At 36.1% G+C, this 12683-nt stretch overlaps 1 protein-coding gene across 30 annotated transcripts in view; it reads left to right on the top strand.

Moving 5' to 3' along the window:
- Ssdp (Sequence-specific single-stranded DNA-binding protein) overlaps positions 1-12683 on the top strand; it is a 306140-nt gene that overhangs the window by 164644 nt on the left and 128813 nt on the right. For all 30 annotated transcript variants that reach the window (XR_010850483.1, XR_010850587.1, XM_067089637.1 and 27 more), the window contains one exon: positions 4159-4200. Coding sequence is in view for 28 of the 30 variants with exons in the window: in XM_067089637.1 (XP_066945738.1) it covers positions 4159-4200 (42 nt within the window). In the remaining 2 variants the exon portion in view is untranslated. The remainder of the gene's footprint in view (positions 1-4158; positions 4201-12683) is intronic.

The raw sequence follows: 12683 nt of genomic DNA, 5'->3' as shown, positions 1-12683 counted from the left end.
GTGCACTGTAGGCGTTACTTAAGGTTCTTTGCAACGTCCCTTCGGCCCCTAGCTGCAACCCCTTTCATTCCTTTTACTCTACTTCCGTTCATATTCTTTACACCTTTAAAAATCTATTACTGTCAATTTCCGTTTCAGCGCTGAATGACCTCATAGGTCCCAGCGCTCGGCCTTTGGCCTACATTCTACATTCTAATTTCTTTTACAAAGCTATTAGAAACAGATTTAAGTGTTCCCAATTGTATGCTTCCAGAAGAATTACGTTGTAGTAATTGAAAAGGATAGATGTTGCTTTTAGTCCATTTTTAGTGTTACGGAAATGTTAACGATTGCTGCCGGTAACTTTTAAGCCGTCATTACCCGACCTTTAATTAATGTCATTACTGCAGTGTAGTCGCAAGATTCATCAACTGGTTTTATTATTCCCCCTTTCTTAAGTAGACTTCAGAGAGGAGGTCCATCAAAAGGATTATAAACAATTTTCGTGAGTAATTTCCTCCATTAGCAAAATCACAGTGTCTGCTACAATGTTTAGTATAATAATTTAATATACATGGCATTTATTAGGGTAAGGTTAATTGGGTGTTTAGGAGATTATTATTCAAATCATTTTCAACGCTTGTCACTGAGAGAGAGAGAGAGAGAGAGAGAGAGAATTTCTTGTTTGCGATCACAAACGACTTAGCGTTGTCATATTTAGCAAAAATTTCTTCTCTCTCTCTCTCTCTCTCTCTCTCTCTCTCTCTCTCTCTCTCCACACACACACAAAACCCCCTCGGAATGATAATTTTCTTTCGTGATTAGCACTGTAATTATTTTTTATGATGATACAGATTACATCGGATGCGTTTTGTGATTAATTTTTGTGATGGCGATGACATGTACCATTTCCGTCGCGTCGGGGAAATCAAAAGCGCTAAAAAAAAAAAAAAAAAACTGCCGTGTTTGCTTGTTTGTTTTGGCAATTAACGCAAATGCGTGACCACTTCTCTTCGCGTCTGGAAGTTCCCTCCGGCAGGCGGCGATGACGGTGGTCAGCTTTGATGAGATGACAGAATAGGACGCAGTTAGCTGACAAAGTGCGGCCGGTGACAGAGTTATTTGGCTGTTAATTCGCACTTTCAGAAGTCCCTGTGTGGAACGGATATAATTTAATATAAATTCATTTATTTACACCTGATAGTTGTCATCCATCGTAATTGTCTTCCTCTTAAAATAATTTATTCATCTTCAGCCTTGATTCGCACTTTCAAAAGGCCCTGTTGGAACGAATCGCTCATTATGAATTCCTTGTATTTACACTTGGCAGTTTTTATCCTTCGTAATTGTTGTCTCCCTAAAATATTTTATTCACCTTCATCTTTATTGTGTAATTGTAAATTACACTTTCAAAACCTCCTGTGTATAAGAATAATTTTGTATAGCTATTTACTTATTTTCACCTTGGAATGTCTCTCCTCCTCGAACGAAAATATTTTATCTTCAGCTTTATTGTTTTTGCATCTCACCAGTTACCTTTATTTGATCGAAGATTTGTTTGTTTACTTGGGAGGCGTTATAGTATGAGGTGTCATAAGAGTTGAGACTTGAGTCGGTCTTAAATTGCTGAAAATTTTCAAATGAACTGACTTGAGAATTTCGGTCGATTGTAAGACAGGAGCCGATGGTAGCATTCCTCAAGGATATTATTTTGGCAAGAAGCGTCACAGTTCATTATGAGAATTACGTTGATCTTTAAACGAAATACAATATGAACACAATATATATATAACCATTTTATGAATGTCGTATACAGTTGTGCATACTGTGAATTAAATGTAATATAATATATATATATATATATATATATATATATATATATATATATATATATATATATATATATATATATATATATATGTATATATATATATATATATATACACATATAATATCATGTATATATATATATATTTAACCAAATATATTTGTCTTTTAAGTGCCATGTACAGTTCTGCATACCGTGAAATAAATGTAAGATTATTATATTAACCTATATTACAAATTGTATGTACAGTCGTGCAAACACTGAATTACATAAATGACTATTATAAATTACATTGTTATTATTGTTATAAATCATTAGCTGTTCTCTTATCGGACAATCATATTAAACTCCTATGGCATCAAACGTGTTTTTATTTGTCTGTCAGTTTTTTCTGGTTTTGGTTTGAGTGATTTCTCCCAAAGGCAGCGCAAGCTTAGTAAGCCTTCTCTGGGCATCTTGCTGTCACGCTTGTTTGATAAACTGTGGTCTGAAAACGTCAGGAAAGCTCGAGCATGTACCACGGAAAATGTGACGCCAATGGTGTGTACTTGGTGCCCATGTGACTCGGTTTTTGAAAGTACCGTAGTGACTTCGAATTACTTCAAGTTAAAAATCTCGTTTCAGACTCATTAGGGTAAAGTTACCACCGAGTGTAAGGGTTAAAGAAGAATATTAATTTAAGAGACTTATCAGGTGACGTAATATTGCCGCTAAAAACTTGGCCAGACCGGTGTCGCTTTTAGTGTAGTTCTGAAACCTCCCCGAAAGAGTCGGCAAAGTTTGGATCGAAGTGATTGCAGTTTTGCTTTTCCCTTTTGACATTTGATGGTTGCAAGTGCTTCCTCTTGTCCCGTGTAATGAAGCGTACACACACACTGGGATTGTTAAATGATGAAGAAATAGTCTTATCCTACGCGTATATATATGTTGACACACACACACACACACACACACACAGGTTTGTTTTGTTGTGAAACAGTCAAATCTCCAATTGATTATGTCTGAGCACTTGTGGTTGAAACACACTTACACAAATGTCTAATTATTTTGTCTTGTCCCATTTTCCTGAAACACACATACACACTCACTCACTCTCTCTCTCTCTCTCTCTCTCTCTAACACACACAGTACACACACACTTGTCCCACACACCTGACACACACAGCACACACACACACACACACACACACGTAGGGTAAGTATAAATGTGATCCATATTCTTGAACACCTGTTACAGGTGTACACGTAGAGGGTTGAGAATATTACAGTGGTGTGCTTAACGAGGTTACCGTTTTAGATACTTTTATATTCTTTTGTAATTTCAGTATGTAATGAATGACAGTATTTATATATGTGAAATCAATAAACCATCTTTTTGCTGATAAAATTCATTGTATTCTTTATAGATGATCATTTTTTTTTTACTTTCAGCATGGGGATGACCATTTTATGTATGACGTCAATTCGCACTGCTAATTCATTCAGTTAAACTGCAGTTTTATTTTTTATTTGGTTGCTATTTTTAGTGTAGGTTGCACCATATCAGGAATGTTATATGATATGAAATCTAGGGCGTGCTAAAGTTGGGTATAATTCTTGATCATCACAAGTGTAAGATTGACTCTGGCCTAATTAATTATATATATATATATATATACACAGAGTATTATATACATATATACATACATACATACTTATTATTTATATATATATATATATATATATATATATATATATACATATACATACATACAGTTTTGAAATATTGAAATCTTATCGAAATTATTGTTAAACACATGATACATACATATTGAGTTTTGAAATGTGAAAGTCTTGTCAGAATTGTTGTTAAATGATCATTGATGTTGTCATAAATAAGCAGCGTTACTAATTTCTCTCTCTCTCTCTCTCTCTCTCTCTCTCTCTCTCTCTCTCTCTCTCTCTCTCTCTCTCTCTCTCTCTCTCAGCCTTTAGTTTGAGCTTATGTTTTTAGTAAAACCAGTTTCTCAATAACTTCAGTTTCTCGTTGTTGGGGAGTAGTTCCGTTCTCAATAGCACTCTGCTGGCCATGAGTTCAATCTCAAACAAACCAATGAAGAATAAGAGGAATTTATTTCTGGTGATAGAAATGCATTTCTCGCATAAACGTGTTCGGATTCACAGTAAGCTGTAGTTCCTGCTGCTGGGTAACCAGTTGGTTCTAAGCCACGTAAAATAAATCAATCCTTCGGCCAGTTTAAGAGAGCCTGCTAATCAACTCCAGTGGTCAGGGTAAACTAAGGTATACTTAACTTTTGTATGACAAGAGTTCCAAATGTCTCGCTATATCATCTGTTATTTCTTTCTTGCAGGGATTCGTTAATTCAGGGTACGGCGTCAACGGTATAGCACATGTAAGTATTGAAAGTCCAATTCCTTTCTCTCCTTTCAGTAAGTTTGTTTTTTCGTTTGAGTTATCTTAGAAATAGTTCCACTACTTTTTTGCGATCTTTCAGCATCGTCCTTGATGAAACTTACGTTAGTCTGTAATAAAGATTTTTAGGTTAAGGAGAACAGAAACTTGAAGAAAAGTTACTCAAGTTGTTATGTAGCGAAGATTTTTAATTTTTTTTTTTTTTTTGCATGGTCTGTTGTCTTGTCCCTCAATGCGTCTTTTTCTTCGAGACTTCTAATCATGGTATTAACCGTAATAGTTTGCAAAGGTCTTATAACAAATCGTTCGCTTTCTTCCGAGGTTGCAGATAAAAAAAAAAACACACAAAAGCAAATTAACTTTTCTGTATGTATCATTTCAACATTCTCTCCCTCTCTCTCTCTCTCTCTCTCTTACATAATATATATATATATATATATATATATATATATATATATATATATATATATATATATATATATACAATATATATATATATATATATATAATTTATATTATATATAACATAGTTTCCCTTCTTTTTAACAGAAAGTTATTTGTTTACAGTTCTAGCGAAAGCTTGTAACAAAAACTTCCTTATATCTAATTTAATTGATTACTGTAAAAAAAAATGGGTGACAGCTACGATCAGCATAGTCATCAACGTCGCTGACTTGTTCCTTCGCTTAGTAAGTGTCCTGTGGAACAATCGAGCCTTTGTGAATGACTTCCGCAATCTGTCTGGAAGTGTTTCGATATTGCCGAAGCAAGATTGTAAACAATTTACTGCTGTGTTTAGTGGCGATAGATAAGAAAAAGTGCTAAATTATTATTATTATTATTATTATTATTATTATTATTATTATTATTATTATTGTGTATTCATAAGAAACTACCCTCTCATTTTACAGTTTAACGTTAAATACTGATGAGGAACGCCGGTCAGGTGTTCGCTAGTCTTTGTTCATTTCTCTTAGTGATATATTTTACTACATAATTGTGGATTTTTATTGCACATTGGTTTCCATGGGATTGTGAATTTCTTAGCATTATTATTATTATTATTATTATTATTATTATTATTATTATTATATTATTATTATTGTGATGAATTTAGATTCGTCATCTTATTAACTTATCCATGTTAAAATTTATTATTCATTAGTTACGATTAGGCTAATTATTTAGAGCTAGAATTAGAGACTAAAACATTGGCCCCAGATTAAGGTATGCATACGTAACCAGTCCTATAAATCAGATGAATTAAGGCAGTGGGTCTGTGGCTTTCATTCGTAACCAATGTGTGTATATATGTATGTATATATATATATATATATATATAATGTATTTATGTATGTATGTATATATATACATGTGTGTATACATATATATACATACACACATACATACATATAATATATCATGCAGCTATACGCATCTGTTTCATCTGCGTCACTCACGACCTTATTTTGTCTTTTTGTTTCGTCAATATTTTAAGCACTGGTACAAATCTAGAACACAGAAAACACTTCATTTGTATTTATAGTGTTACAACCTTTTACCCAATTCATATTGTGTTGAATTTAACTTTTAAGTCAAGCGGAATGTTTTGAACCGGTAATAAATAGAGAGAAAGAGAGGCAGACCCCTTATGACCGAAGATGTGGTAGAATGCTTTGAAGAAACTTGGTCGAAGAAAGGAAGAGGAACCCGGGAATGGATGAAGAGTGTCGTTATCTATAATGGGCTGATTGATGAACGACTGCGAGCTGCTTCTGAACGCTTGCGAAACCTGATTTATTCGTGGTTTCCAGTGGTGACGTGGATATACTATTATTATTATTATTATTATTATTATTATTATTATTATTATTGAACAGGACAGAAAATCTGTTAAATATCAGAGATGTAATGCAGAATGACGAACTTTATTTTAATGATGAGTCATGTAAATATTTTTTTGTTACAATTTCTTCGTGGCTAAAAAGGTTTTTTTTTTATGTTTGTTCTTTTTAGCAGTGGGTCTGGGCAGTATAAGAACATTAGCCGTCTGTCTCATTGGCAGTGCAGTGTAGAAATAGGAAAATTTGGTCACTTAGTGGTTAAAACAAAACGATCATATACTATTGCCTTGTGACATCCTGTGACGTCATGAGCAACACGGTGAAGAATCTGCCGATGCACAATAAGTCTCTTGTTACTGCTTCCTTCTCTCTCTCTCTCTCTCTCTCTCTCTCTCTCTCTCTCTCTCTCAGAATCTTTAATCAGTTCCTGGACTGTCGTATTACTTTTCTAGTCAGAAGATTTTGTGTACCAGAGTCTCAAAAATGTCTACTGTATGTAGAACATTCTCTCTCTCTCTCTCTCTCTCTCTCTCTCTCTCTCTCTCTCTCTCTCTCTCTCTTTTGCATTGCGTCGACGACCTCGCCCGTCCTTGGGGTGACAGAAGTGGACCTCTTTCAGGCAGTGTACATTATTCTCTCTCTATTCTCTCTCTCTCTCTCTCTCTCTCTCTCTCTCTCTCTCTCTCTCTCTCGTTTTAGTGTGAGGAAATCCCAGGTCCACCTACCACGTGGCACCTGCACACACGTGCGTGGCGAGTTGTCGTATATGTGCATGTGTATGTGTGTGTGTCTGTGTGAGCGCGCGCGTGTGTATGTCCTGCCTTGGACATGAGTATAGCTACCTCCTACGCGCATGCACATACGCACGCACGCGCTGACACCTTGTTGGCCTTGCGAGATGCGCAGTTCGCATACAGATTGCTGCTCCTCGCGTGTTTCTCCTCTCTCTCTCTCTCTCTCTCTCTCTCTCTCTCTCTCTCTCTCTCTCTCTCTCTCTCTCTCGTATGAATTTGTTTGGTGATTTTGAATTTGTTAATCGATGATTTTTTTTTGTATTGCGAATGTTGGTGTTGTGTAATATTAACGTTTTTAAGGATTAAATTTTTATAATGTTTATAAGTTAAGTAATGCTTTGCTTTATAGTAAATAGTAGTGATATTACTCATGGTAATGATAACGATAAGAAATATTTAAAAAAAAAAAACTTAATTGAAAATCGTCTTTGTTTAAACAGTAGCTTTATAGAAATCCTTTCCTTGGATTTCTTTTATTTTTCCTCCTCCTCCTCCTCCTCAGGAAGGGAGTTGAGGCAGTCAGGAGGGAGAGAGAGTACATCTCTCGGCGATGCGCCTCGAACAGACTTTAACCTTAAACCCTTCAACCTTCCGAGTCATAAATTGGTGCGCAGAGTAGCAATTCAGCCGTCCACCCCCAACTTCTCAGTCCTCTTCTCCTCCTCCCTCCTCTTCCTCCTCCTACTCCTCCATTTTCCTCCTTCTTCTCCTCCTCCTCCTCCTCCTCCTCCTTCCTCCTCCTTCCACCATTTTTTTATCATTCTGGCATTTCACTCTGCCTTCATAATTTAATTCCCTCCTCCTCCTCCTCCTCCTCCTCCTCCTCTCTCCTCCTCTCACCCTTTTTTTTGTTCTCATTCTAGCATTTCACTCTGCCTTTCATAATTTAATCTCCTCCCCTCCTCCTCCCTCCTCCCTCCTCCCTCCTCCTCCTCCTCCTCCTCCTCCTCCTCCTCCTCCTCCTCCTCCTCCTCCCCTATTTCTCCTTCCTACCTCCTACCATTTTTTTGTATCATTCTAGCATTTCCTCTTGCCTTTCACTTCTTCTCTCTCTCATCTCTCTCTCTCTCTCTCTCTCTCTCTCTCTCTCTCTGCTCTCTTCTTGCTACCTCTGTACGTCTGTATTTCCCTTCACCTACTTCTGTCTGCCTCCCTTATTTTGTTATTTATATCTTTTCATCTCCAGCATTCTCCCTTCCATCTCCCACACTCCCCCTAATCCCCTCCTTCCCTCTCCCTCCCCCATACTTTCCCCTCTCCTCATTATTACCCCTCCCCCCTCATTCCTCCATCTCACAGCATCCAAGCTAGATATCATCATCATCTTCCCTCCCCTCCCTCCGCCCCCACATGATCCTAAAGGGATGGGGGAGGAGGAGGAGAGAAGGGAGGTCAGGGGTCATGAGTGGGGTTGGTGGACGAGGATGGGATGACGGGAGGCAGTATAGGATAGGATATAGGATAGGATTGCGAGGGTGTTGGTTCCACCCATCTACCTGATCTGATGCCGCCGCCTCCTCCTCCTCCTCCAGTCCGACGCCCACCGTCAACCCGCCCGTCCGCCCACCCCTAGGCCTGGCTCCTCGTATCCCTTCCCACACCTTTATTCACACCCTACATCGCTTCCACGCACGCAGACGCGCTCACGCGTACAATTTGTAGCAAGTTGATCTTATTTATATATCTATATCTATATTCTATATGTCTATATATATATATATATATATATATAGAGAGAGAGAGAGAGAGAGAGAGAGAGAGAGAGAGAGATAAGGAGAGAGAACATGTGCGAACGTTCTTTGACATAGTAACGTAAAGTTTCCCAAATATATTTTATATTTTGATTATCGCTCCGTCTGTTTATTTTTCATATCACATACGAGAGGTGATGAAATATTGAGAGAGAGAGAGAGAGAGAGAGAGAGAGAGGCAGGCCGTTTTTTCTAACTTTTCATCTCTTCTGTCCCTCCACACCCTAAACGCCTACACACTTTGCCACCTGTCTGTCCGAGCTCGTCCGTTTGGCGAAGGACCTATTTCGACATTTGGTCTCTCTCTCTCTCTCTCTCGCAGTTTTAATGAAAGGTTTGCTGAATGGTAAATTATGTACACACATACATACATACATACAAATGTATATATATATATATATATATATAGAGAGAGAGAGAGAGAGAGAGAGAGAGAGCGCTATCAGGTTCGGTTCTCAGAGGTATTATGGGTTGAGGTTTACCCTCATACTCTTCTTGACAGGTACCCAAATTTCTGATAAGGGCAATCAGGGGCACAGCAGATTTTTAGGAAGGTCCTCAATCGCTTTCGCCCCCGTATGAGATCGAATTCGGGATAATCATGTCGCGTAGTTGCAATTTACAATCCGGAAGTGGGAGGAACTGTCCCATGTTTAAAATAATTTCTTGTTTTTTTTTATTTTCGTCGGTTTGCTTTACTATTTGTCTTTTGCGTATCTATGCGATTGCGTGACATTCTTAATTTCATTTTGATATACATGAAAGTATACACCTTTTGTTTGCTGATTTTTTTCATTCGACAAATATACTGAGGTATACATTAAAAAATATATATTTTTGTTTGCTGATGTTTTTTAATTTCAACAGATATACTAAGGTATACATTAAAAATATATATTTTGTTTATATGCGGATTTTTTTTGGTTTTAATTTCAAGAAATATACTGATCTTATATATTAAATCATTACACTTTGTTGCTGATGTCTTTTAATTTCAACAAGTGTACTGAGGTATATATTAAAAATATATACTTTTTGTTTGCTGATTTTTTTGTTATTACAACAAATATACTCGGGTATATATTTAAACAAAGTAATATGATGCATGCTCATTTGTCTATGTATGAAAATTTGTTTTTAAAAACTCGCTCAGCAGTTTTGAAAGACAAAATTTCAAGCATAAACAAACGAGTGTGCATCATAAAACAATTTGTTCTGCTGAATCTTTTAACTCGATGCGAATAAATGGGTTTTATATGTGGATGTCTCTCTGTTTCTAATGTTGTTAGAAAAATAATAATTGATGTCATTCAGTTTAATCAAATCCTTCTGGTTAACTTGAAAATACTTAGAAAAGGCGTTTCTGTATATGTATATATATATATATATATATATATATATATATATATATATATATATATATATATATATATATATATATATATATATATATATATATATATATATATATATATATATATATATATATATATATATACAGAAACGACTTTTCACTAAGTATTTTCAAGTTTTTCAACTTAACAGAAGGACTTGATTAAATTATTATTTTTCTAACAACATTAGAAACAGAGACATATATATATAATATATATGTGTGTGTATAAAGACAAAATCCAGAAAACATGGATTTTGTCTTATATATTCATCTCGTTCCATATTTTCGTGATTCAGTTATACACATATATGTATGTATATATATTATGTATTAATATTTTTATGATTTAATCGCCCTATATCTTTTATTTTTGCTGTGATTTCATCAAATCTTTGATTTGATCTCTGCGATCAACTCAAAGGCTTCGAAACGATTACCCAGATAGAACACGTTGTAAGGGGGGAGCAACCATTCTCCCCCCCTCCCACTCCCCCTCCCCTTCCCGAAGGGGATTAATATTACCGTTTTAATTGTGGACCGACCGTAAATAATATATTGTTTATGATAGAGAGATGCGCGTTGTTGTATACTGCTGTTGTGTGTTAAATGAATACCATGCCCGCCGGGATTTTTGTTAGGGGCCTAATGAAATATTTGTGTGGTTGTGATTTGGGAATTCGTCGGGTTTTTTTTTTTTTTGTGGGGGGGGCGGTTGCCCAGTTTCGTTTGCGTGTTTTAACATATTGCTCGTGCTGGTTGATGGGGGTTAATGTTCATTTTTATATCATGAAAAAAAAAATTTCTCGTTTATGTTCAATTTTGTATTTTGTTGAAAATTCTCTCTCTTTCTGTGTGTGTGTGTGTGTGTGTGTGTGTGTGTGTGTGTGTGTGCGCGCTTGCTTGCTTGAAAGTGCGTGAAATTTTATTAATTTACATAACAAATCATACGAACAGTATTGAAAAAGATTAAAGATTATTTTTTTAAAGGATGTAAACAGTTAAAATGGCCCTCTTTATGAAAATGATTATTTTTAATAGGAAATATTTTTATTACGAAATATGTATACTTATATTAGGATAGATATATTTTTTATTAAGAAATATATATTTTATTGGTAAATAAATAAATATTTATATTAGAAAAACACTTCGACCTTGGAAAAAAATACGATTACGAAAAGCGTAATTGATGATCCAGAAGTGTGTCTTTGAGGAAGTGACGTAGATTTCCAATCTACAACAAAAACAGATTCTCTCTCTCTCTCTCTCTCTCTCTCTCTCTCTCTCTCTCTCTCTCAGGAACTTTGAAACGATGACGTCAGTAGTGTTGCTCATTTAGAAGGTTTCTCAATAATTGTAGAGGAAATGTGAGGGATTGCGATTTTATGCCGGTGGATTTAAGGTGCATCCTTCCGTGAGGTGGTAAGTTGCAACCTTCCGTAAAGGTGGCAAGGTGCACACTTTTGTTAGCCGTAAAGGTGGTAGGGTGCAGCCTTCCCGTCAGGTGGTAAGGTGCAGCCTTCCGTCAGGTGGTAAGGTGCAACCTTCCGCAAAGATGGTAAGGTGCAACCTTCCCTAAAGATGGTAAGATGCAACCCTCTGTCAATGGTAAGGTGCAACCCTCTGTTAAATGGTAAGGTGCAACGTTCTATCAAGTGGTAAGGTGCAGCCTTCCGTAAAGGTGGTAAGGTGCAGCCTTCTGTGAGGTGGTAAGGTGCAACCTTCCGTAAAGGTGGTAAGGTGCAACCTTCCGTAAAGGTGGTAAGGTGCAACCTCCCGTAAATGTGGTAAAGTGCAGCCTTCTGTGAGGTGGTAAGGTGCAACCTTCCGTAAAGGTGGTAAGGTGCAACCTTCCGTAAAGGTGGTAAGGTACACCAAACCCTCGTAAGCAGGTGAGCGTTCGTATTAACTGGAGCTTGTTATTCAGGGTTTCCGGTTTTGTGTTTTTGTTCTGCGTTCTTGTTTTGGAAAAGTTCGTTTGTTTGCTCTCTTCAGTTTTTTTCATTGTTATTCTGTTCTGCGTAAGCTTGCTTAGCAAGTTCCTGGTGTTTTTGAGGTGGGTTATATTTGTTTGTACCACTACTACTACTACTAATAATAATAATAATAATAATAATAATAATAATAATAATAATAATAAATTCACCTTTTTTCCTTAATCTTGTCGAATAATAATATAATAAATATTATTATAATGATGATAATATATATTAATAATAATAACATTTTTTGCTTAATCTTGCCGAATAATAATAATAATAATAATTTTTGCTTAATATTGCCGAATAATCACCATCATCAAATTTTTGCTTAATAATAATAATAATAATAATAATAATAATAATAATAATAATAATAATAATAATAATAATAATATTCCAAGTGTCCCGAAGAGCGACTTTTGAACCTGAATAGATAGATGCCCGATGAGACTGTCACCCCAGTACCCTTAACTAGCCCAGACCTGGTGGCATCCAGAGTGCGACAGGGGAAGGAAACAGGGTGAAAACAAGTGTTCTTTTATTTTTTATTTTCACTTTTACTGTATTGTTCGTTAGCCTAAATGGTAGTCACAGATGATTAGGAGTCATGTGAAGACGTCCCAGAAATAAACAGGAAGTTAGACCTTATACTTGGATGAACAAGTGCTCGGTCATTGTAGTGCCAGCTTAATCTTA

The sequence above is a fragment of the Macrobrachium rosenbergii genome, chromosome 1 (genome assembly GCF_040412425.1).
Source record: "Macrobrachium rosenbergii isolate ZJJX-2024 chromosome 1, ASM4041242v1, whole genome shotgun sequence".
NCBI classification, from domain to species: Eukaryota; Metazoa; Arthropoda; class Malacostraca; order Decapoda; family Palaemonidae; genus Macrobrachium; species Macrobrachium rosenbergii.
The sequence above is the reverse complement of the archived record's forward strand: the minus strand, read 5'-3'. Positions and strand labels throughout refer to the sequence as shown.